This window comes from Oryx dammah, unplaced genomic scaffold, assembly GCF_014754425.2.
Source record: "Oryx dammah isolate SB20612 unplaced genomic scaffold, SCBI_Odam_1.1 HiC_scaffold_21, whole genome shotgun sequence".
Classification (NCBI taxonomy): domain Eukaryota; kingdom Metazoa; phylum Chordata; class Mammalia; order Artiodactyla; family Bovidae; genus Oryx; species Oryx dammah.
In genome coordinates, this window is record NW_024070205.1 from 53,355,061 (window position 1) to 53,375,625 (window position 20,565).

Consider the following 20,565-nt stretch of genomic DNA (forward strand, 5'->3'; position numbering starts at 1 on the left):
GTTTTGCAATTTGTGATTTTTGTGGTGGTCTTTGATATAGAATTAAGACTTTTTATAAAAGATCTTAGAGGCCATGGTGATAGAAACTTGTACCTTTACCTAGAGCTTCTGACAGGCTGTTTGTGTCCTCATTTTCAGATTCTTCATATGGTTATATACATTGAGTTACAGGATGTAAAGTTATATAGCCCCAGCCTGTACATTAATATGTTACCAAGTTCGTGAATTGTTTAGGACCTCATTTTGCTTAGGAAAACTGCTTCATTTATTAGAAGATACAGGTGAGAAAACGAGTGGTCACATTTCCTTAGACATTTTTATGAGTAGTAAATTCTAGCAAGGAAGGAAGGTAGATAGCAGAACATACTGTGCCTTTCAGACTAACAGTGAATAGAGAAAACATGGATGAAATGTCAGAGGACCTGTGTGGTAGACAGAATAGTGGAACATACTGTGCCTTTCAGACTAACAGTGAATAGAGAAAACATGGGTGAAATGTCAGAGGACCTGTGTGGTGGACAGAATTCTGCAGACGCCCCGCCAGTCCCCCATATTCTTGTCCTTTTGTGTTGTGGACTGAATATTTGTGTCCCCCTAAAATTTGTGTTGACACCCTAATCCCCAGTGTGATAGTATTTGGAGGTGGGGCCTTTGGGAGGTGATTAGGTTTACATGAGGGAGGGGCTGCATGAACTTAGCGTCCTGATAGAAGGAAAAGTCCAGTATACTCTGTGAGGATACCCCAAGAAGGCTGCCATTCTCACTAGACAATGGATCTGCTGGCACCTTGGTCTTGGATGTCCCAGCTTCCAGAACCATGAGAAATAAATGTTGTTTAAGATACACAGCCTGTGGTATTTTTTTAACAGCAGCCTGAGATGCCTGGTTATTTAATCAAGCACTAATCTAGGTACTGCCAAGAAGGATTCTTCAGATTTAACTTGGGGATGACAGAGGATGAGATGGCTGGATGGCATCACTGACTTGATGGATGTGAGTCTGAGTGAACTCCGGGGGTTGGTGATGGACAGGGAGGCCTGGCGTGCTGCGATTCATGGGGTCACAAAGAGTCAGACACGACTGAGCGACTGAACTGAATCAACTGACCTGACAATAGGGAGATTATCCTAGATTATCTCAGGTGGGCCCAGCCTGAGCAACTGTGTTCATAGGGTTTGACTTTGGGAAGTAAGAGGTGGTCATCAAAAGAGGTCAGGCCAGTAGCCAGCGAGTGCCGTTTACCTCTTTCCTAGTCATCTTTCCCGTCCACCATTCCTCAAGGATCCCCAGCAGTTGACCAGGGCTTTAGCTGCATGCCTTCCCCGATCGCTCTTGCTCCCTCCACCAAAGGGACACTCGGTGGCAGGCACAGCACGAAACTGCCGGTGCCTCTTCAGGAGACCAAGAAACAGCAGACGTTCGAGCTAACTTTAGGGTCAATTATCAGAGCTTCTGAATTGGATTTTTACAGAGTTTTACAGTTCCACGAAATGGCAGATGAGCAGGCCCCTCCTCCCAATACAGGCAGTTTCGGAGGGAGGGAGCACACCTTGCTGGAGTGGGATGGGCTGTGACTGGGGGTGCTCACTGCTGCGCCTCTCCAGGAAGAACAGCACCCACGTGGGATTGCCTGGGCGACTCTTTATTGAACAGTACACTTGGAAGAAGATAAGGCAACAAGGCAGTATTTGTATAATGTCACTAGCATTTTCCCCAATTTAAAGCCAGGAAACAAGCTCGGGTGGTTTCCCTGGGGGTTTCTACGAGACGTTTCCCCCAGTCCATGCATGGATGCTAGTGGGAAAGTTCGGGAAGGTTTGAGGCGGGCGGCGAACAGCTGTGCTGTCTTCCATCACAGTGGGCTTGTGGACAGATGCCCAGTTTGGGTCAGTGCTTCAGCTGAGCCAGAGTAGCATCCTTTTGGTATCATATAGCTCAGTGTGTTAAGACCAGATGCGCTCCAGCACTTGAGTTAAGACATGCTGGTTAACCAATCAATGTTATATAAAATCTCTTACTTAACCCAGTGACTGAGATGTGCTTCTCACCTGGCCTCTTGAGATGCCTTCGTGATGCATCATATTTTTCCATTTTACTCAAGGTCAATAAGGAATCCCTGGACAGCTGTTTGGTAGATGTCATAGCTGCATTTTTAAACTTGAAGTTGCTTTAACTATTGCTGGCAAGGACATTGTGTCCTTTGAGGTTGACTGAATGTTCAATTAAGCTCAGCTGTTAAACACCTCCCTGTAGTTTTTCCTGATTTAATATTGCTCTAAATAGGAAAGTGTGTAAAAGTAAAAAGTGTATACTATATACAGATGGAAAGTTTTTTCCTAAGTTTGTCAAGGGTTAAGTGACTCGCATTTAGTATAATTATATGCAAATCTTTTACTTTGATATCTGAAAGTTCTGCTTTCTCAAGTCGACAGTATCATTTTCAGCTCTAATCATCAGTTTAAGTAAATGTTCCCATAATTTCAAGATCTAGATAAAAAGTTTCTCCGTGGAGGCTTAGTCCTCAGCTGATTTTCTTTCATAAGAAGTCTTCAGGCAGATTGGTTATCGCTTCAAAGTACTGAAAAACACAGCCACTGTGAGGAAAGGAAGAAAAAAAAAATCAGGGATCCCTTTTTAAACTCAAAGGGTGTAGATTATTTTGAAAGATTGATTGTTACACCAGAAAAGCTGATTAAGGGTTAAGATATGACTGCCCTAACTCATTTTTTCTACCTGATTTCTACAGTCTAGCTTTTTATAGGGCAGTAAAAAGTGGTTATTTGAATCAGGTGGTCACGAATCGAATTACAGGGATGACTGGAATGCAACCTGAAACTTGGACACTTGAATTAGCATTTCCACCTCTCTGCCTCAGAGTGTCACATCAGAGGTTAGCTTGGGGTGTGGATAAACCCTTAAACTAGTGGTCTCCAACCTTAGTTCTATATTGGAGGAATCTGGGAACTTTACACCAGATTCTAATGAAATTAAGTCTGGAATGGGCCTGGACATCAGGACTTTTTGAAGCTTCCCAGGTCTAGCCTGCAGGTAAGGTTGACCATCACGGCAAACCAAAGGGGAGATCTTCCTGCTGTTACCGCCTTAGCCAAAAACAAACAAAAAGAGTAGGGAACTCCAGGGACCTGTAAAAGGAAAGGCTTAGAAAGGATGGAAAGCCAGTGGGTAAGATGCTTCTCAGAGGAAATGGGGATGGTGGTGTGAGTAGGCTGGTCATAGGGAACAGTGGCAGCCGGGGAGGAGTAAGAGTTCCGTTGAGAATGATAAAGGGGACTACAGTTGCAAACTGCACACGTGGCTTGTTTAGGCCCCAACTGGAATGCCTCTACCTTAACTGCAGTCTCAGGGGAGGGTTATTTCCTGGGCCACATGAGTTTCAAGCAAATTAGTTCTTTGGAACCAGCTAAAATGTATCTGCAGTTGGCTCATGTTACTTTAAAATGCATAACAGCACACTGAAAGAGTCATTTAGTTGCTGGGTTCCTCCAGAGTTCTAAATTCAAGGAAAGAAGTGCCAGTCCCTCATCCCCCGACCTCAACCCCTGTTCTTGCCACTCTGCTCCTCTCTGGCCCATGGGATCAGGTTATCCCCACTCAGCACTGGTCATGCCACCCCACCCTCTGTAGGTAGACCTTGCTGCTCCAAGCTCAGCTGCCCCTCGGACAGAGGAAACGCAGGCTGGGGCCCTGTGATGATGAAAGTAACCCCAGTGACCTCCTTCTTTGAAGTGAGAGTACTTTCTGTTTTTGGATGACAAGAGAACATTTTGTGCTTTGCTTTCTGTGGAACTGGAGTACCAACTGAATTTGGATTGGTGATCATTTTATAGGTGGCTGTCACTGGGGTTCTAAACCATATGAACACAATTATTACATATGGCAAGCTTAGTCACTATTGTTAGTTTTACTTCAAGGGCAGAGGAAATGGAGAAAAGTAATCTGCTCACAAAGTCCTTAAGCAGAACTAAGAATGACGGATCTTCCTAAGACCCACTTTCAGCCAAAGGACTTCTTTGCATAAGCACCTTCTCCTATGCTTGCTAATTAGCAGGTCATTTTTCTAAGAGGCATTCTGCAGCCACCCTCTCCTTATACTAACTTTGTGCTATTCTCAAGGCAAAGCTCATGGGAGGAGGAACCAGGTATATTTTCTTGGACTGGAGAATCAATAGGTAGTTGGGAACAACCAAACAGAAGTGCAGTTTGGGATCTCATAACCATTTACAGCCTGCAGCTGACAGACCCAAAACTCCAGGCCTCTGTCGCCCCAGTAACAGCCCTTCTCCCCTAGGAGTCGGGGCCGGGAGGCTGCTGACTTACAGAGATAAGATCGAGCTGGATCATTCCAGTATTCTCGGGGTCCAGCTGCTTAAATATCCCTGTGGAGGAAAAAAGAGGATGTCGCATAAATGAGTGAGCTGAAACAAAGATCACATTATCCGCTTCCTTGGACTGGCAGCTCATTTCATCGAATGTCACAGCTATAATTTCTTCCCACTATCCCCAGATTAAAGAAGGAGTTTCATTCTCAGCTGAACAGACTCGTCTCTGGCTCAGGTTGTTTCACCCATGAGGAAAAGTAGGCTGCTTTCCTGCCAAGAGAACTGAAATGGGTCTTTTCCCCCAGTGGGCACTTACTGAATAGTGTCTCCAGTCGAATCAAACACCGGACAAAATTGTCAAAATCGATGATGAGCTCGTCATCTGCAAACCGGGCGACGATCACTTGGTGGAGCTGACAGGGCATCTTGAAACCTGAAGTTAAATGAATAAGCAAACTGATGGCAAGATGTTCGATTGCACCCCTGGGCTCTATGCATGGGCTGTGGACCCGGCGGGGCAGTTTAGATGACAGTTATCATTGCTTTGGTCCCCCTGGCTGCTCTGCTGTGAGACTGTTTATTTTGCAAACCCAGTGCCTCTGGTGTTGCTGGATGGATGTGGCAGAAACTGTTCATGCTAAACCAGTATGTATTCTCCCTTTTTGCATAGTAGTCGAATTTTTTTTTTTTTAATTTGGCTGTGCTGCGTCTTAGCTGCAGCACACGGGATCTTCGTTGCCACATGCAGGATCTTTCAGTTGGGGCACACAGGCTCTTTAGTTGTGGCACGTGGGCTCTAGTTCCCTGACCAGGGGTTGAACCTGGGCCCCCTGCATTGGGAGTGTGGAGTCTTAATCACTGGACCACCAAGGAGGTCTCCCATAGTAGTAGAATTTTTAACAGGTCATGGCTGCCTAGAATTCGGGCTACATTTCTCAGTTTCCCTTGCAGTCCTCTGAGGCCTTGTGACTAAACCCTGGCGCTGGGATTTGTGTACAGAGTGAGGTATGCCCTTAAAGGCAAGGAGATCGGGACTTCCCTGGTGGTCCACTGGTTGAGAATCCACCTTGCAATGCAGGGGACACGCATTCATGCCTGGTTGGGGAACTAAGATCCCACATGCCTTGCGGCAACTGAGCCCGCACACCACGAACTACTGAGGTTACATAACATGATGAAAGATCTCACATAACCCAAGGAAGATGGCAAGCAGCCAGATAATAAATTCTTTATATGCGTGTGTGTGCGTGCACTTACTTGCTCAGCCATGTCCAACTCTTTGCAACCCTATGGACTGTAGCTTGCTAGGCTCCTCTGTTCATGGGGATTTTCCGGGCAAGATTATTGGAGTGGGTTGCCATGCTCTCTTCCAGCAGATCTTCCCAACCTAGGTATTGAACCCAGGTCTCCAGCATTGCAGGTGGATTCTTTACTTATTCAGGGAAGCCCATGAATATTGGAGTGGGTAGCCTATCCCTTCTCCGGGGGATCTTCCCCACCCAGGAATCGAACTGGGGTCTCCTGCATTGCAGATGGATTCTTTAACAGCTGAGCTACCAGGGAAGCCCATATATATATGAAGACAAGGAGACTGTCTTTCCCTTCTTCTGTCAGCCTGTTGCTAGCCTGTGGTTTTGGCAAGCTGTCCTGGTCCTGCAGATACAGGCAATGCTCTGCAGGCTGGTGACACAGTATGACAGAGGGAACCTGGGTCCCTGACACTGTCCTGGCCTTGGACGGTTTGAGCTTGAATTGCTACGTGAGAGAACGGCGTATGTTGTTTAAACCACTTACTTGGGGGTCTCTGCTGCAGCATTATCCCATCAAATGAACAACTCCATGCTGTCCTATCTGTCCCCACACCAGTCTCCCACTCTGCAGGTCTCCCACAGCGCGTGTCCTTTTTTATGGACATCACATTCTGTTAGGGCCTCACTCAAGGGTGGAGCTGGACACCCCACTCCTGCTGAACCAGCTCTGCACCTGAACAGAGTGGGGAGTGCGGAGTGGGAGAGGTGGCTCTGTTGAGAACCGACTTTGCCTGCAACCCACCAGGGCCCTCAGAGGGAAATGGGATTCAAGAACCCTGCGAGAGCAGACACATCCTGGACTCCGTTTCATTTTACCAGTTCGTTTTTAAAAGGTGAACAAAAAGGATGTGTTTGTATTGAACCAGTGCCTACTTTATTTCATAGTTTACCAAGCTTTGTATCATGTAGTCTAAGTTTTCGGATGTTCTACAGATAAAGAAAATACAGTGAAGAAGTATTACCTGCTGCTTCTAACGCTTTCCGCATCTCATAGGAGTTCATGGTTCCAGACCGGTCCACATCGATTTCCCGGTAAATTTTCTGGAACAGGCAAAACAGAAATTCATGACCTGAAAGGCAGCAAGTTACCTCTGTGCTGTGTGCTAAGTGGTGCTGGGGTGTTTCCAGCTCTGTGCCTCTACTTTGGCCTTGGAAAAATCATCCACGTTTCAGCCTTAAATAGTATTTTGCCTCTTTGTGTGAGCTGGATTATAAGTAAGCCCATCAAATCACCTAGTCAACTCCATGAGTCCTGTTACTATCTTCTGTAATCTTTGCACTTGAGCTGTCAGAAACCCAAACTACAAGGGATTACAGTTACACAAACCTTTTCAGGACGTTTGATGGTGGCTTTTAGATGACCCCGTTTCCAGTCCATAAGGCAGGAAGTATGCCACTTAATTTGCCCCGACCTGTTTGCACCCATTCTGAGCTCCATCACAGGTACAATCCCCTCCCCTTGGAGCTGTTCCTCCACATCCCGACACAGACCCACCATCCCTGCCGCCCGGCCCTCATGGGCTCTCACTTGGTATTTCTGAATCTTCGTCCAGAGAATGTAGAACTCCTTCAGACCCAGTTTGCCACTCCCATCCGACTGCCTTCAGTTAAGGAAAGCTCCCAGAGTCTGGGGCCACCCAGGCTGAGTCACCTCGTCTATCCTCTCCCCTAGGGAGTCTGGTAACCCCAGTCATCCATGAGGAGCTCTCACAGGAGGCCCTTTTCCACTCTTCACACTGGCTAGACCTCCCTCTAAGGGCTGGTGGACGGGCCCAGTAGAGACCTGCAGCCCCCTGACTGCATGCTGACTGGTCTGGGGGTGACCTGCTGAAGGCCCCAGGCCCTGCTGGCAGTGAACCATCGGATGATGAGCAGCGGCTTCAGGCGGCTTTTAATGGCCCGGCCCTTGCCCATTTGGGGAGAATTGTTATTTCTAAGAGGACTTTTGTGAGGGGAGCTCACAGCAGGTGCCAAGGGCCCACCAAATGAAGCTTCACAGCAGCTTGGACCATCCAGGCCACTCCTGCCCAGCACCTCCCAGGAAGCAGGAAGGACACTGGATGGGTGAGGAGTTGGCCTCAGGGCCAGGTGGTGGCCTAGGAAGGGGCTAGAGCAAAGACGAAGGACTGTGCTCTTGTTGGGGAGTGGGGGCGATCTTAGGAATCAGGAAAGAAAGCCATGCCTGGGGAAGCATTCACATCAGAAATACCATGTTTTAGGGACTGTTTCCCCAGAGGTAACAAGTCCAAACTGCCCTGGGCAGTGACGGTGGGTGTGCTGTTGGGCACTTTTTGCAAGAGCCCAGGAACCACTCAGCCTGTGGTGGGGGTGGTGCGAGGGGAGAGGGCTGGAGTGAATGTGGCATCTCGCATTCCCTCATTTGAAGTTTCCTGAATTTCCCCAGCGAGCGAGGTCAGTGCTGACAAGAGTCCTGTGCCTCAGCCGGCGGGGACAGCTGGCTGCTGTGAGGGGAAGGAAGCGTGTGTTTGAACCTTCCCAGATGCAGTTTCATACTGCCCAGCCTCTGTCCTCAGGGACTGTTAGAGGATACGTCGAGCATGTCCACCATGATCTTGCAGGTCTCAATGCTGAAGCCGTCGGACTTGATATCTTGGCCTAGGAGACGAAAGACGTGTGAGAGGAGCGTCTTGTGAGCAGTTCAACATGACCTTCCAGGAGGACAGGGAAGCCCTGTATCTGCACCCCTGACATGGGATCCACTTGTGTGTGCTAAGTCCTTGTCACTTCGGACTCCTTGTGACCCCGTGGACTACAGCCCACCAGGTTCCTGTGTCCATGGGATTTTCCCAGCAAGAATACTGGAGCGGGTTGCCATTTCCTCCCCCAGGGGATCTTCCCCACCCACGGACTGAACCCAGTGTCTCCAGCGTTGCAGGCGGATTCTTTACTGCTGAGCCACCAGAGGAGCCACTTAAGTTTTTTAAATAGCCACATAAGGCTGATGGCCACGATACTGGGACAGTGCAGAGATGTGTAACCTTTTTTTGACTTCTCTGTATATTAGCCATGGGGCACTCAGGATTTCAATAAGAGCTTTCTAAAAAATTTTATTTGTTAAAGTTTTTTTTTGACTGTGACGCATGGCATGTGGTATCTTAGTTCCCCAACCAGGGGTTGAAACCTTGCCCCCTGCATTGGAAAGTGGAGTCTTAACCATAGGACTGCCAAGGTAGGCCAAGTGTTTTTTAAATAAATAACAGGATGATAAGGGTCTGGGTCTTAAGTGCAAAGCCACCTGTGGACAGATCGGAAGCCCCATGTGTTCATTCTAGGCTGGGTCCTGAAGAGGAAGATGTTTACTTAACTATCTCTCTGTAGGCATTCAGGGGTCCTGTGTGTCCCCAGCTGGGTGGGAATTGAGGGCTGGAGCCTGTGTTCTCTTCGGTGACTCACTTGCAAGGTGAGTCCCGCGTAGTTGGTGGTCAGTAGGTGGAGTGAGCATCTCGTCACAGACATGAGTCTTCCCACAGCCTTCAGGGGAGCCCACCCCTTTTGCCATGAAAGGTTAGGACCTAATCTGTCTCAAAGCTGCCCTTCTGGGCACTCACCCCTTCTCCGTGTAGGCATCAGACTGTGCATGGGGCCCTTGGGCAGAAGGAGGAGTCACCAGGCATTGCTTGGGGGTAGGTACCACGCTCTGAGGTGCAGGGGAGGCCACTGCTGTGCCCCCAACAAAGAGCAGCTGAATCCGAGCTGGCCATACCCCCCACCCCCACATCTGTGCAGAAACAATGAGGCTCAGTGTCTCTGGGCTCATGACGGCCACACAGCTGAAGAGCCTGTGACCTCACTTGTGCCTGGCGGCCTTGAGGGTAAACACCATCTTCTCGTCACCCCCAGATCAGAGGAGGAGGGCCTAGGACTGGGATGAGTCTTGGGGAAGCCCTGCCCTGGTCCAGCCTTTCTGGCCAATCAACCCCCTAACTGCAGCTCCTCAAATCACAGAGGCTCAAAAGCAGCCATTTGTTCCAAGGCCACAGATGGTTCCCATGAAGGGTGTGTTGTTTGCATCCACTGTGATGGAAGACCCTGCTGGCCTAGAACCTTCTTTGGCTTCCAGAGGAGGATTTTCATCTCTTGGGATTGAGCCCGAGTACAGTCCCCGGGGCTTCTGGAGACAATCCCCAGACTGACACTCAGATCTGACAATGTACTCACTTGTTTCTGATTTGGTCTGAGAACTCCTGATACTCTACAGACCCTGCTCAGTGGACTGCTGCTGTCTGATCAAAGCAGCATAGTTCTCGGGATAACTTGAGGGGGAGGTGCCTCTATGTGCATATGTGTGTGTGAGTGTGCGCACACGCGTGTACACCTTCTCGCTAACCTCTGCAGTGGTGATCAACACTGGGGAGGTGGACTATCCACCCCTTGTTAGTTTTCGCTCGCACGTGTGCTAACTCGTGTCCGACTCTGTGTGACCCTATGGACTGGGACCTGCCAGGCTCCTCTGTCTATGGGATTCTCCAGGCAAGAATACTGGAGTGGGTTGCCCTGCATCAAACCGGTGTCTCTTGTGTCTCCTGCATAAGCATGTGGGTTCTCTACCACTAGAGTCATCTGGGAACCCCTAGTTTTTGCCTAAGAAGCAGTTAAACCTGAAAGGGTATGTGAGGACCGTGGCTCTCTAGTTCCTTCTCAAGCTTCCACCTGCTTCTGCCCACTCTTTGTGGAAGCCCGTCAGCCCAGGCTGAAAGCAGCCATTTGGGCAGCCTTGAAGCCACTTGCCTGGCCCACTGGGTCAAGTGAAGTAAGTGATGTTTCTCCCAGTAAGAACTGGCCCGACCAGGCGCAGTTAGACACACATTTGGGAGATGAGCCTTTTTAATGCCACCCCCTCAGTTTGAGTGAAAGAGAGATCTTGCGTTTTTCCATCTTGCCTAATCAGTGAGCTAGTGCCGCTCCGTCAGTCGTTCCCCACTGAACACAGCTGGGAGTCCAGCCATGGGGAGTGCTTTTGGGCTCCCTTCGTCTGGACTGACTCACTCTTTCTTACCAATTAATCATGGTAACAGCCACCATTTACAGAGCCCAGACTTGGTGCTACGCAATTCCTACATGTCATCTCAGTCACTCTGAAGAGATGAACAAACATGTGCCTATTTTGCAGATAAAGAAACAAGAGTCAGGGAGGTTACCTAATTTCGTTTAGACCGCAGAGCTAGTAAGTCACGGAAACCTGGATATGACTTTTGACCTCCAGACTCCAGAAACATTTGCCTTTTTAGGCCAAGCCACGTGGCATGTGGGATTTTAGTTCCCTGACCAGGGATGGGAACGCATGCCCACTGCACTGGGAGTGAGGCATCTTAACCACTGGATCACCAGGGAAGTACTACCTTTGCCCTTTCCCTTTTTTTTTTTAAATCACATTGAGTAGCACCTCCTTCATCCAGTTCTTTGTTGGTGGTGGCAGTATTTGAGCAGGACTGGGAATGATGGTTCAGCCATCACAGTAGCTGAGATGGGAAAGGGAAGGGTCCCCGTGTCCCCTCATACTGCAGAAAGAGCAGGATGAGGGATTTGCAAGGAGGGGATACTCACGCTTTGCTAGCACTCGTCTCAGGATTGTCTGCAACTCAAAGGCAGAAATCTCTGCATCCTGTGGAAACACACAACCAGACTGTCATTACTGGCTCCCTTGGGATGCATGTAGCACAGAGGAGCAGGTGTGTAACCGGTGTCCAGCGGAGCCCTGCAAGGCGTGTTAGATCTGGGGTCTATGCGTGCACATTTCTGTTTTTTTAAAGATGCTAATGTCTTACTTTATTTCTAAAGCACTTAATTTTTTCTTTACTCATTTATTTATTTTTTGGCCTTGCTGTGTGGCATGAGGGATCTTAGTTCCCCAACCAGGGATCGAACCAGTGCTCCGCTGCAGTCTGAACCACTGGACCACCAGGGAGGTCCCGCATGTGCATTTCTAACAAGCCCCCAGGAGATGATGCTGCCGCCCCCATATGGCACTATGAGTAGCACAGCCGCAGCCCGAATTGTAGTTAGTGTTTCACTGTGCAACATTAAAACAGGCAGAGTTCATTCACCATTGCCTTGCTGTAGAGAAGGTAAATAATAAATCCTCCACTCTATCCATGTTTGTGGTCTTCAGGCTCAGTTCTTTACACTATGCCTCTCACACAGCATGCCTTCCCCTCCCTTTAAAACCCAGACCTGGCTTCCTGTGGCGTTAGTTGGAACCAGCTGTCTCCAAGAACTGGCCCAGCACTTTCTCTGTGGCCTCTGATGCCAGAGCCCCTCAGCAGTGGTGTGGGTGCCTCTGTTCAAGTATACATATTGTGTGACTGGGGGACAAGCCCTATTATTTGAGACCAAGGTTGACACTGTGCCTTCGTGGGGGGTGTGTGTATGTTGGTGTGTATGTCGGTGCGAATGATTCAATTAGCATGTGTGTATGTCGGTGTGTATGATTCAATTAGTGGAGAAATGGATCTCTGTGGTGCTCCTTCCATTAGAAACCAGGAGGCATGCAGGAGCAGGTGGTGCCCACTTCAGCTCTTCTATGAGGAGGCCTAGGTGAGTCAACGGTGGACACTGGCAAGAGCTAGCATCCTCCATATATGGAGAAGAATGACATTCTTTGAAGTTGTTGGAATAGGAGGCCCACTAACTTTGTAGTGGACTGAAGCCCAAGTGGCTGAGAGATTTCTTTTTAAAGAACAGGGAAGTCTGGTACTCTGTTGCTTACATCCTTGAGATTAAAGACCCTCCATCTCCCCAAATGTTTTTGTGGGAATCAAGGAGAAGGGGCCAAGTTCCACACCTCGGTCACAGTAGCAGAGAGCAAACGACACAGCCACAGGAGAGGCCTGGAGTCCTCAGGTAGGAGGATCTCATCGAGAGCTGACCAGACAGCGGAAGCCCCTGATGCGCAAAAATTCTAGGGAGGCCTTAGCAAGGAATCTCAGCGGAAACCTCAGTTATGTTTGCAACTCCTCTTTGCTTTTGTTCTGTTTGTTTTTTGTTTCTGCTCCCCGCTTAAATGGAAGTCTCCTTGAGGACAAAGACTGTCTCTTCTTTGGCATCAAAGCAGGGCACATAACAGGGACCTGGGGACCACTCACCTCTCCGGCCAGCTGGGCAAACAGTCTCCTGAATCCATCATCGATGTCGTCCTCACTGATGTCAATCTGGAAGGCGAGGGAGGCCCAGGAGTGAGAAAGGGTGACCAGCAGATGTCTACTCTCCCTTCCAGGGTAGCCTCCCCTCCCCACTCAGGAACCCTCTCTCCCTCTCTTGCGCCTGAATTCTAAGGTTACTGAGATCAAGATTAAGGACAGGTGAGGAATTAATAAAAGATTTTTTTCCAGTTAAAACCCACAAGAGGAAATATATATATACTATGTGAGAGGGAGTTACACTCATTCTCACAGACATCTTCTCTGACATTCCACTAAAGTGGACTTTTATGATCTAATTAACAAGCGCTCAGAAACATAAAGACTAGTTGGCAAGTTCTGGAAGGACACTGACCATGTCGAGAGCACAGATATGAGGCTGTTAGAAATCGTTCTGTCCCTCACTGTGATGAGTACGGAGCCTCAGCAGCTGAGAGTAACAGAATCATCGAGCCACGGCGGGCATCAGGACAGCCGAAGAGTGCTCCTTCCTCCACCTGGGCCAAGTCTGAAAGGCCTGAGCAGTAGCCCTTAAAGCCCTCAGGACTTACCCCGAATCACAACTCTGGGGACTCTCAGGAACCTGAGAAATCTTGTGCAGCGCTTTTGTTTCATCAATGAGAAAACTGATGTCCAGGAAGGGGAGTGACAAGACCGCCCACTGCTCAGAGCAGCTGGGGGGTCCCATCTTCTGTGGCACACATGCCTGTCGGCTATGCCCAGGGCACCGCCCAGGCCCCACGTGGCAGCCAGAACCAGTGCAGGAGGCGCCCTCAGACTCCCAGGCCAGGGCTGCACCCCAGTTCCAAGCTGTGCTCCTGAAGTTCCAGGGGCCTCCGAAACCCCTGGGGTTATTTTCTGCTCCGCTCCTCTTAGGCTGTGTGGGACAGAGGCATGGAATTCAAACAGTTACGGTACCTCCTCAAGGTTGGCCTCGATTTCATCGTCGACAACTCTAGAAGCAGAAGGAAGGCGTGTGTTACTGCAGAGGAAGCGGGCAGAAATCCCTGCTAAAATGGAACTGGGCTATTACACCCAGCATGGGGTGGGCACAGAGGATTTCTCTGCATTCCAAGTTTCTGTGACAACACATCCCGTAATTTCAGCAGAAACGATCTCAAAAAAGTGTCATCACCAAAAAAACTTGGAGCGTCAGAATGTTTTCGGTCCCTAGTTTTTGGTCTTCATCAAAGAACACAGGCTTCCCATGTACTATGGCGGTGGTGCTCTGGCCTGGAGAACAGCTTTTAGGTTCCCTTGGAAACACTCTTTGCCCTCATGAACACCCCGAGAATCAGCATACCCTGCTGCCTAGGGCGGGAGGAGGCAGGCAGCCGGGGAGGCCTGGGGGAGATTTCAAATGAAGCTCGGGCACTGGCTGGTTTATCCCACGCCTGTGTGCAGGGCTGGGTCCTTCTGCTCTACGAGGGAAGTTAAGCCCAGGAGGGTCTTCCTCCAGCCCCCGGGATCTCAAACTAGACCACCAAGAGTCCCATCTACAGTGCTGATGCCTCACAGAAGGAAGCACGCCAGGACTTCTTGGTGCTGACAGTTGGAATCAGGATTAATATCCTGGGACAAGAAGAAGGTGGACACCTTTGAGGGATGGGGTGTCCCCGTGGGGGAGGGAGCTCCCAAGAGATGGCAGAGTTGTTGGGGGGGTGGTTGAGGTTTCCCCGGGAGGGGACTGAGGTTGACACAGGACCGTGTCATTCCAATGCACTGGGTCACGTCCCCATTTCCTTGTCAGTGGGGACCACAGGCTAAATACCAGGCCAGCTCCGAGGATCCTAGGAGCTGAGTGCAAGGCCCCACCCTACAGCCGTGGCAGTGATGTTACCTGTTCGAAGCTCTGACACTTTCCCTCACTTTAACAGCACCCCGGTTTTCTCAAGGGGAACTCCTTCTCTGCCGTGCACTGTCTTGGAGCCCTGGCCATCATCCGTGGCCCTCCTGCCCGCTGCCCTCCCCTTCTAGGCAGCTTCTAGAGCCCATCCGACAGAGACACTCTGCTGAGTATCTTGACCTTGAGCACATGACTCAAGGTCAGAGGGGACACGGCAGCCACCATGCCCCCTTGCTTTCCACACCCTGGCCCTCGGGAGCATCTGAGGTTCCTGCACTTTTCTATCCCGTTGTCCAGCCTCCTGTTGGTTCTAGAGAGTTCCACGGCCTTCCAGTAATCTCCATCTGCTTCAGTTACCCCAGGCTGATTACATCGCATGCAGTCAAGGGCCGAGCTGAACAGACACAGGTGGGCAGCAGCCGGAGCCGCAGACGCCACTAGAATTGAGGCTGTACCGAGAGCGGTGTCGGCGATAAAGGGTCCTGGACAGCTAGGCTCCAGTGAGGAGGGGGAGCGCCTCGAGACCTAGCGACTGCCGCGGGGAGACTTACTCACACCCTCGGCTCTGCCAGGCCGGTGGACTGGGAACACTAGGGTCCCACCAGCACTGCCCCAGCTGGTGGACATTCGGAGACATGGCTATAAAGTTAGGCTCTGCGACTGGCTCTGCCACCACCCCTTTCTAGCCCCAAAGATCCCGAGTGGCTATTTTCTTTGCTGGCGTGATGACAGCACTAGGGTCCTTCAATAGGTCGCCTCTGAAGCCGGCAGGTGTTACAGAGAAAGAAACTGACGTTGAGAGGAGTGAGTTGCTCCAGGCAGGCCAGGAACAAGGGGCAGGGAGGAGGAGGGCTGAACGACCTACTGGTAGTCGGCTTTCTTCTCGGAAAAGACCCGGATGCAGAAGTCGCCGTCCTTGTTGGGCTCGAAAGTGGAGGGCACCACGATGTACTCCCCGGGGGGCAGCTTGAAGCGGTTGAGCACCTCCCGCAGGTTGATGAAGGTGTCCGACCGCTCCCGCGCTCTGGTTGTCAGGAAGAATTTTTTGCTGAGGTGGATGTTGGTCTGCCCAGTAAACTGGTGAAGAAAGAGGAGCATGTGGGAGTGGATGGAGGGAAGGGCTCCAAGCACCGCCCTCTCCACTCCTTGAGGATCTTAGGATCACAGCCACAACGCTGGAGCGGCACAGATAAAAAGCAAACCTTCCCGCCCACACAGCAGCTCAGAGACACACGAGGGGCCCACATTCAGCCACTGCCTGCAGACACGCCATCGCTTCGCTCGGACAGAGGTCCTCAGCCTTCCTCCAATGACTCGGGGACATCAGAGTCCCCATGGCTGGGGTCCTCTCGGTTCTGTGTGGTGTAGACACACTGACACAAGCAGACAGGACCTGGGTGAGGAGGGGTCCCAGCTCCCAAACCCGGGGTGTCAGTCTGTCCACAGCATCCACAAAGACCCAGGACACTACCAACTGCTCTGCCTCGTTTGTGTTGAGAAACCATGGACTTTAAAGACACACACCGCAACTGTGCATCTCACCAGCTCAGTGAGGCCTAACTGTGGGCCTGTTAAGTGCTTCACATATCTCAGTGCATCCCAACAATCTGGTAAGGTGGATGGTTGATCAGTTTTACTGACGAAGAAACAGAAGTTCAGAGAGGACAGGTAAATTGTCCAAGGTCACACAGCCTGCAAGTGGCAGAGCTGGGAACGGGGTCCAGGTCTCTTGCTATGTGCCCCCATCTCCTATAACACCACTTGTAGGGCTCATCATTTCTCTTTAGGCCAGTGTTTTTTTTTTTGTTTTGGTCATGCCATGAGGCAGGTGGGACCTTAGTTCCTTGACCAGGGATTGAACTTGCGCCCCCTGCACTGGTAGTACAGAGTTCTAACCACTGGACAGCCGGGGAAGTCCCTCCAGACTATTTCAGGAGCACTACAGGACTCTGAGAAGAGTCTCCCGCAGTCCCAGGACCAATGAACCTCCACCCAGGACTAAATGTGTCTGACTCTGCCGGCCTCAGGGAGAAAGTACGTTCCATGGGGACTGCCCCGGACCCCTCCCCATGTGCTTAGACCCTGAGACCTAGGACCTGAGCAACCTCACCAGGGCTCAGGGGGCGGGGGTGGGCATTCACTCTTCATAGACACGAGCCCCTGCCCAGGCTTCACGAGACCCCAGAGCCAGCAGTCTAAGCCTTTTCCTTGTTGGTGAACCTGAGCCCCAAGGATGTGGGCTGTCGTGTGCCAGACGTACCTCCTCTGGAACCTGCAAATAAAGGAAAGCATGTGTAATTCAGACTCTGGAAGAGCTCCGTAAAGAAATGTCACCACTGAGATGGTTTCCTTTGTTACCCTACTCCTTCTGTAGCCTTAGCAATAATAACTAAGTCATCAAAATAATTATTTTCCAAGGAACTCAAAGCATTCTCACATTTTAAAAAAATTTTAAAAAATTCTTAGGACTTGGTAAGAATGAGGATGAGCCCTTAGCACCATTCCTAACTTATAGAGCATGAAACCAAGGCTTGGAGCTGTGAAGTGGCTGTCTACGGTTACCCAGCTGCCTGCAGCAAAGCCTACAGAAGTTCAGAGAGCTGAGCTGCTTGAAGAAGCAGCAGGGTGTGCTGGCCTGCAGCCAGCAGGTGTCAGTTTTGGGTTCCTGTTGGCCACCTCCATCTGTATTTCCTCAAGTAAGTCACTTTCCTTCTCTGGCCTCAGTTTCCTTATCTCTAAAATGGGATCAAATGACCCCCCAGGTCCTTCTCAGATTGCAGCCCATGGCTAGATTTCCTAGCCTGTGAGTGGTGGGGGTAGGGTGGGATGGGTGTCACAATTCAGTCTGCATTTTTCTGGTGGTTATTCTGTCCCAGCTCTGAAGTCCTCAGCTCCTACTTCAGAGACTGAGGAGCTTGGAATCGTGTGCATTTTTAGCAAAGATGGTGTTTGTCCAACTCCACCTGTTCGTGGGTGAGAAGGTAGATCACGGCCCTGATGAGTGAAGTGAGTGGAGAGCCTTCTCTCTGACACTGTGCCTGCCTCCCACGTGCTGCGCTGGGAGCCCAGCTCTCGGGGTATGGGGGGAACCCTAATTTGCAATATTTGCTAATTCCTACAGTGTAAATACTGCCCACTCCTTGCCAAGGTCATTTTTGGGCTGCCAACGTGACTTCACTGAAAGGTGGGGCCAGAGAGAGTGGGCCAGCTCCAGCACATCACCAGGGCCCCCCATCACACCGATCTGCACCCCACTTCAGCGGCTCTGATGTCCTCCTTTCACCCCTCTTCTCCCACTGCTCACCCCAGGCTGGGAGAAGCTCTTCTCTGTGCTGTATAGAAAGGCGTGGAGAGGGGACCCAGTAGTGGCAATGACGTGGCGCTCTGACTGTGGCTGAGCTGGGCTTTGGTTTATTTTGTAAAGCTCCAGAAGAAAGGACATGGGGGCAGTCCCCGTGCCTGTGTGGGGGCCAGGCTCCACCTGCGGAGCCCTGCTTGGAACCTATGACCAACTAACTGCTCCCCTGCCCAGCGCTCTGCCATGAGAGCAGACACTGTGGACTCGGACCAGAGAGGCACCTGCTGGCTCAGTTCTTGCCCTCACGCTGGTGCCCGGTGTGGCTCCATATGCTCTGTCCTCAGTTCACATCTCTTCAGTTTACTGGAGGTTGATGACCAACCAGAGTGCCAGGCCTGGGGATGTGAGAAGGGCTACAGAGGCCATTTGATACCGTGGGATCTCCAGAAGCTGGCTACAGGGAAAGGAGGGCCTCCAGTGACACAGACCAACTGCAGGGACCTCCCTGCATGACTTCTCCTAAGACTGGCCTGGACCCTGGCTTTGGTTTTCTTTGGCCAAGCTTCTGGTTTGGGGCCCCCTCCCTAGGTCTGCCTCTGGGGTTGGCAGAGGCTAAGAGCCGAGACGGAAGGGAAGGCGGAGCCCCGCCCCCCGTGGATGCCCCGCCCTGCGGGCACCCCGCCCCCATACCTCATAGATGCCGAAGCCAATGGTGTGCATGTCCTCGCCCATCTTCCTCTGCCGCCGCCGGTGCTTCTGGATGAGGCCCACCAGGAAGGTGCAGCCGCTCTCCCCGTCCTCCTGATCCTCGTCCTCTTCCTCCAGCTTGATCAGGTACTGAGGGTTCATCCAGAACGTGTCTGCAGAGAGGGCTGGGGTCAGTCACCCAACACACAGCACACGGGATCCCAGCCCGGCAGGTGTGCACGGGGGGAGGAGGCTGCTGGGAGTGGGGTGAGGGTCGGGGGGAGATGGCAGAGGAACCAGAGACCAGGGCTGGAGGAGGGGGTGCATTTCTCACCCCGGAACAGGGTGGTCAGAGCTGAGGCCCAGATCTCCTTTGGCTCAGCTGTGACATCCCCTGATCCATCCTCCCCTCACCAGGCTCTAACTCGGGGGTCAGAAATGGCTTGGACGGCATGGCTAGGGAGACTTGGGGACTAGCTCTGCAGCCCCCTCAGGGAACTAAAGGCCAGGAACATCCAGTGCACAATCTCAGCCTCTTGTTCTGTGTCCCTGTCCTCCTGGGCCTGTGCCCTGGCCCACTCCCATGGTGCTGGAAGGAGCTGAGATTCATTCATTTAAAGATAATTACTATGATTGCCTCCCCTTTCTTGATGGGATAATACTTGGATTCTGGAAATAAAGGCATCATCTAGTATGCGTTAGTCGCTCAGTTGTGTCTGACTCTTTGCGACCCCATGGACTACATGTTGCCAGACTCCTCTGTCCATGGGATTCTCTAGGCAAGAATACTGGAATGGGTTGTCACTGCCCTCTCCAAACATCTAGTATAGGGCTTGGCAAACTATGGCTCTATGAGGTGCTAGTGCTTAAAGGCTGACTGCTTGGGTTCTTAACCCCAGGCACAGTCAAGGCTGTGTGGCCCTTGGGCAAGTCATTTAACTTCACCAAGTCCCCTCATCTTAAAGATGGAGATGATAATAAAGTGCCTGCCCCAGAAGTCTGCTGTGAAGACGAGCACCCAATGTGTATTCCACAATCGGCAGATGTCATCATGATGAGACAGTTTCTGAGGTAGAGAGGGCAGGGGAGGACTGGGTCATCGAGGCAGAAGAGTCAAGGGAATCAACAAAGGATGAACCAGTAGAGGAATCCTCACTGCCCCCTCTTCTGAGTAGGGCCCCATCAGCATTGGCTGAGTGAATTGGGCAACTAAAGTTTTGCCAGGCAACAACCAGGGCCTGGATGTGCAGAGACCCAGTGGGTTAGAACCTCTGCTGGGCTAAGCTGCTTGGGTTTTGGGTGCATAAAGTAGCCCATGGGCATGAAGTGGGGTTAGTGCTACCTCAGCGTGAGGTCACGGCATCAGGGAATCTAGGGCCTGGAGAGGAATCACAGACTCAGGATGTCTTGGGTTCTGCCCAGGCAGGTAGAAAGGTGAGTGCAGAAGGGAAGGGGCTGAGGAGACCAAGAGGGTATTGAAATGGAGACTCAGGAAGAAGAGACAGAGGGCCCCAGTGGTAGGAGCAGCCAGGCTGGGGTGCAGCACCCCAGGGTAAGGTTGGAGGGGGGCTCACTTGGGTAGTTCCTGCAGCCGCCCGCGGTGGAGCCTCGCCTCCAGTTCCCATCCATCTTGGTGAGTTTCCACTTCTTGTAGGTGTCACTGGTGAGTGTGTCAGGGGTCAGGTTGCAGATTTCCAGGCGGGAATAGTGTCTCAGGAAGTCGCTGAAAGACATCCTGCAAAAGCAAGGATGCATGACCCAGGTTACCAGAGGATGCACTGGCAAGCCTGGACCTTCCACCCGAGGCCAGACTAGGATGCAGTTAGGGCAGCCAGTGGACAGCATGTCAGGGCTGCATGGCCACTAGGTCAGCCATCGGAAGGTGCTGGTTCCAGTCCTGGCGCTGCCACCTTCCAGCTGGTAATCT

General features: G+C 51.1%; 1 protein-coding gene across 1 annotated transcript in view; it reads right to left on the reverse strand.

Annotated features, from left to right (window-relative positions):
• Positions 1-1,621: 1,621 nt before the first annotated feature.
• CAPN2 (calpain 2) overlaps positions 1,622-20,565 on the reverse strand; it is a 56,687-nt gene continuing 37,743 nt past the window's right edge. Inside the window, exons 9-21 of the mRNA XM_040263693.1 lie at positions 20,213-20,373; positions 18,642-18,811; positions 16,914-16,925; positions 15,519-15,730; positions 13,726-13,762; positions 12,754-12,819; positions 11,216-11,273; positions 8,202-8,266; positions 7,179-7,247; positions 6,613-6,691; positions 4,657-4,773; positions 4,339-4,397; positions 1,622-2,594 (exon numbers count right to left, since the gene is read on the reverse strand). Of these exons, the coding sequence (XP_040119627.1) occupies positions 2,571-2,594; positions 4,339-4,397; positions 4,657-4,773; positions 6,613-6,691; positions 7,179-7,247; positions 8,202-8,266; positions 11,216-11,273; positions 12,754-12,819; positions 13,726-13,762; positions 15,519-15,730; positions 16,914-16,925; positions 18,642-18,811; positions 20,213-20,373 (1,129 nt within the window). The 3' untranslated portion in view covers positions 1,622-2,570. The remainder of the gene's footprint in view (positions 2,595-4,338; positions 4,398-4,656; positions 4,774-6,612; positions 6,692-7,178; positions 7,248-8,201; positions 8,267-11,215; positions 11,274-12,753; positions 12,820-13,725; positions 13,763-15,518; positions 15,731-16,913; positions 16,926-18,641; positions 18,812-20,212; positions 20,374-20,565) is intronic.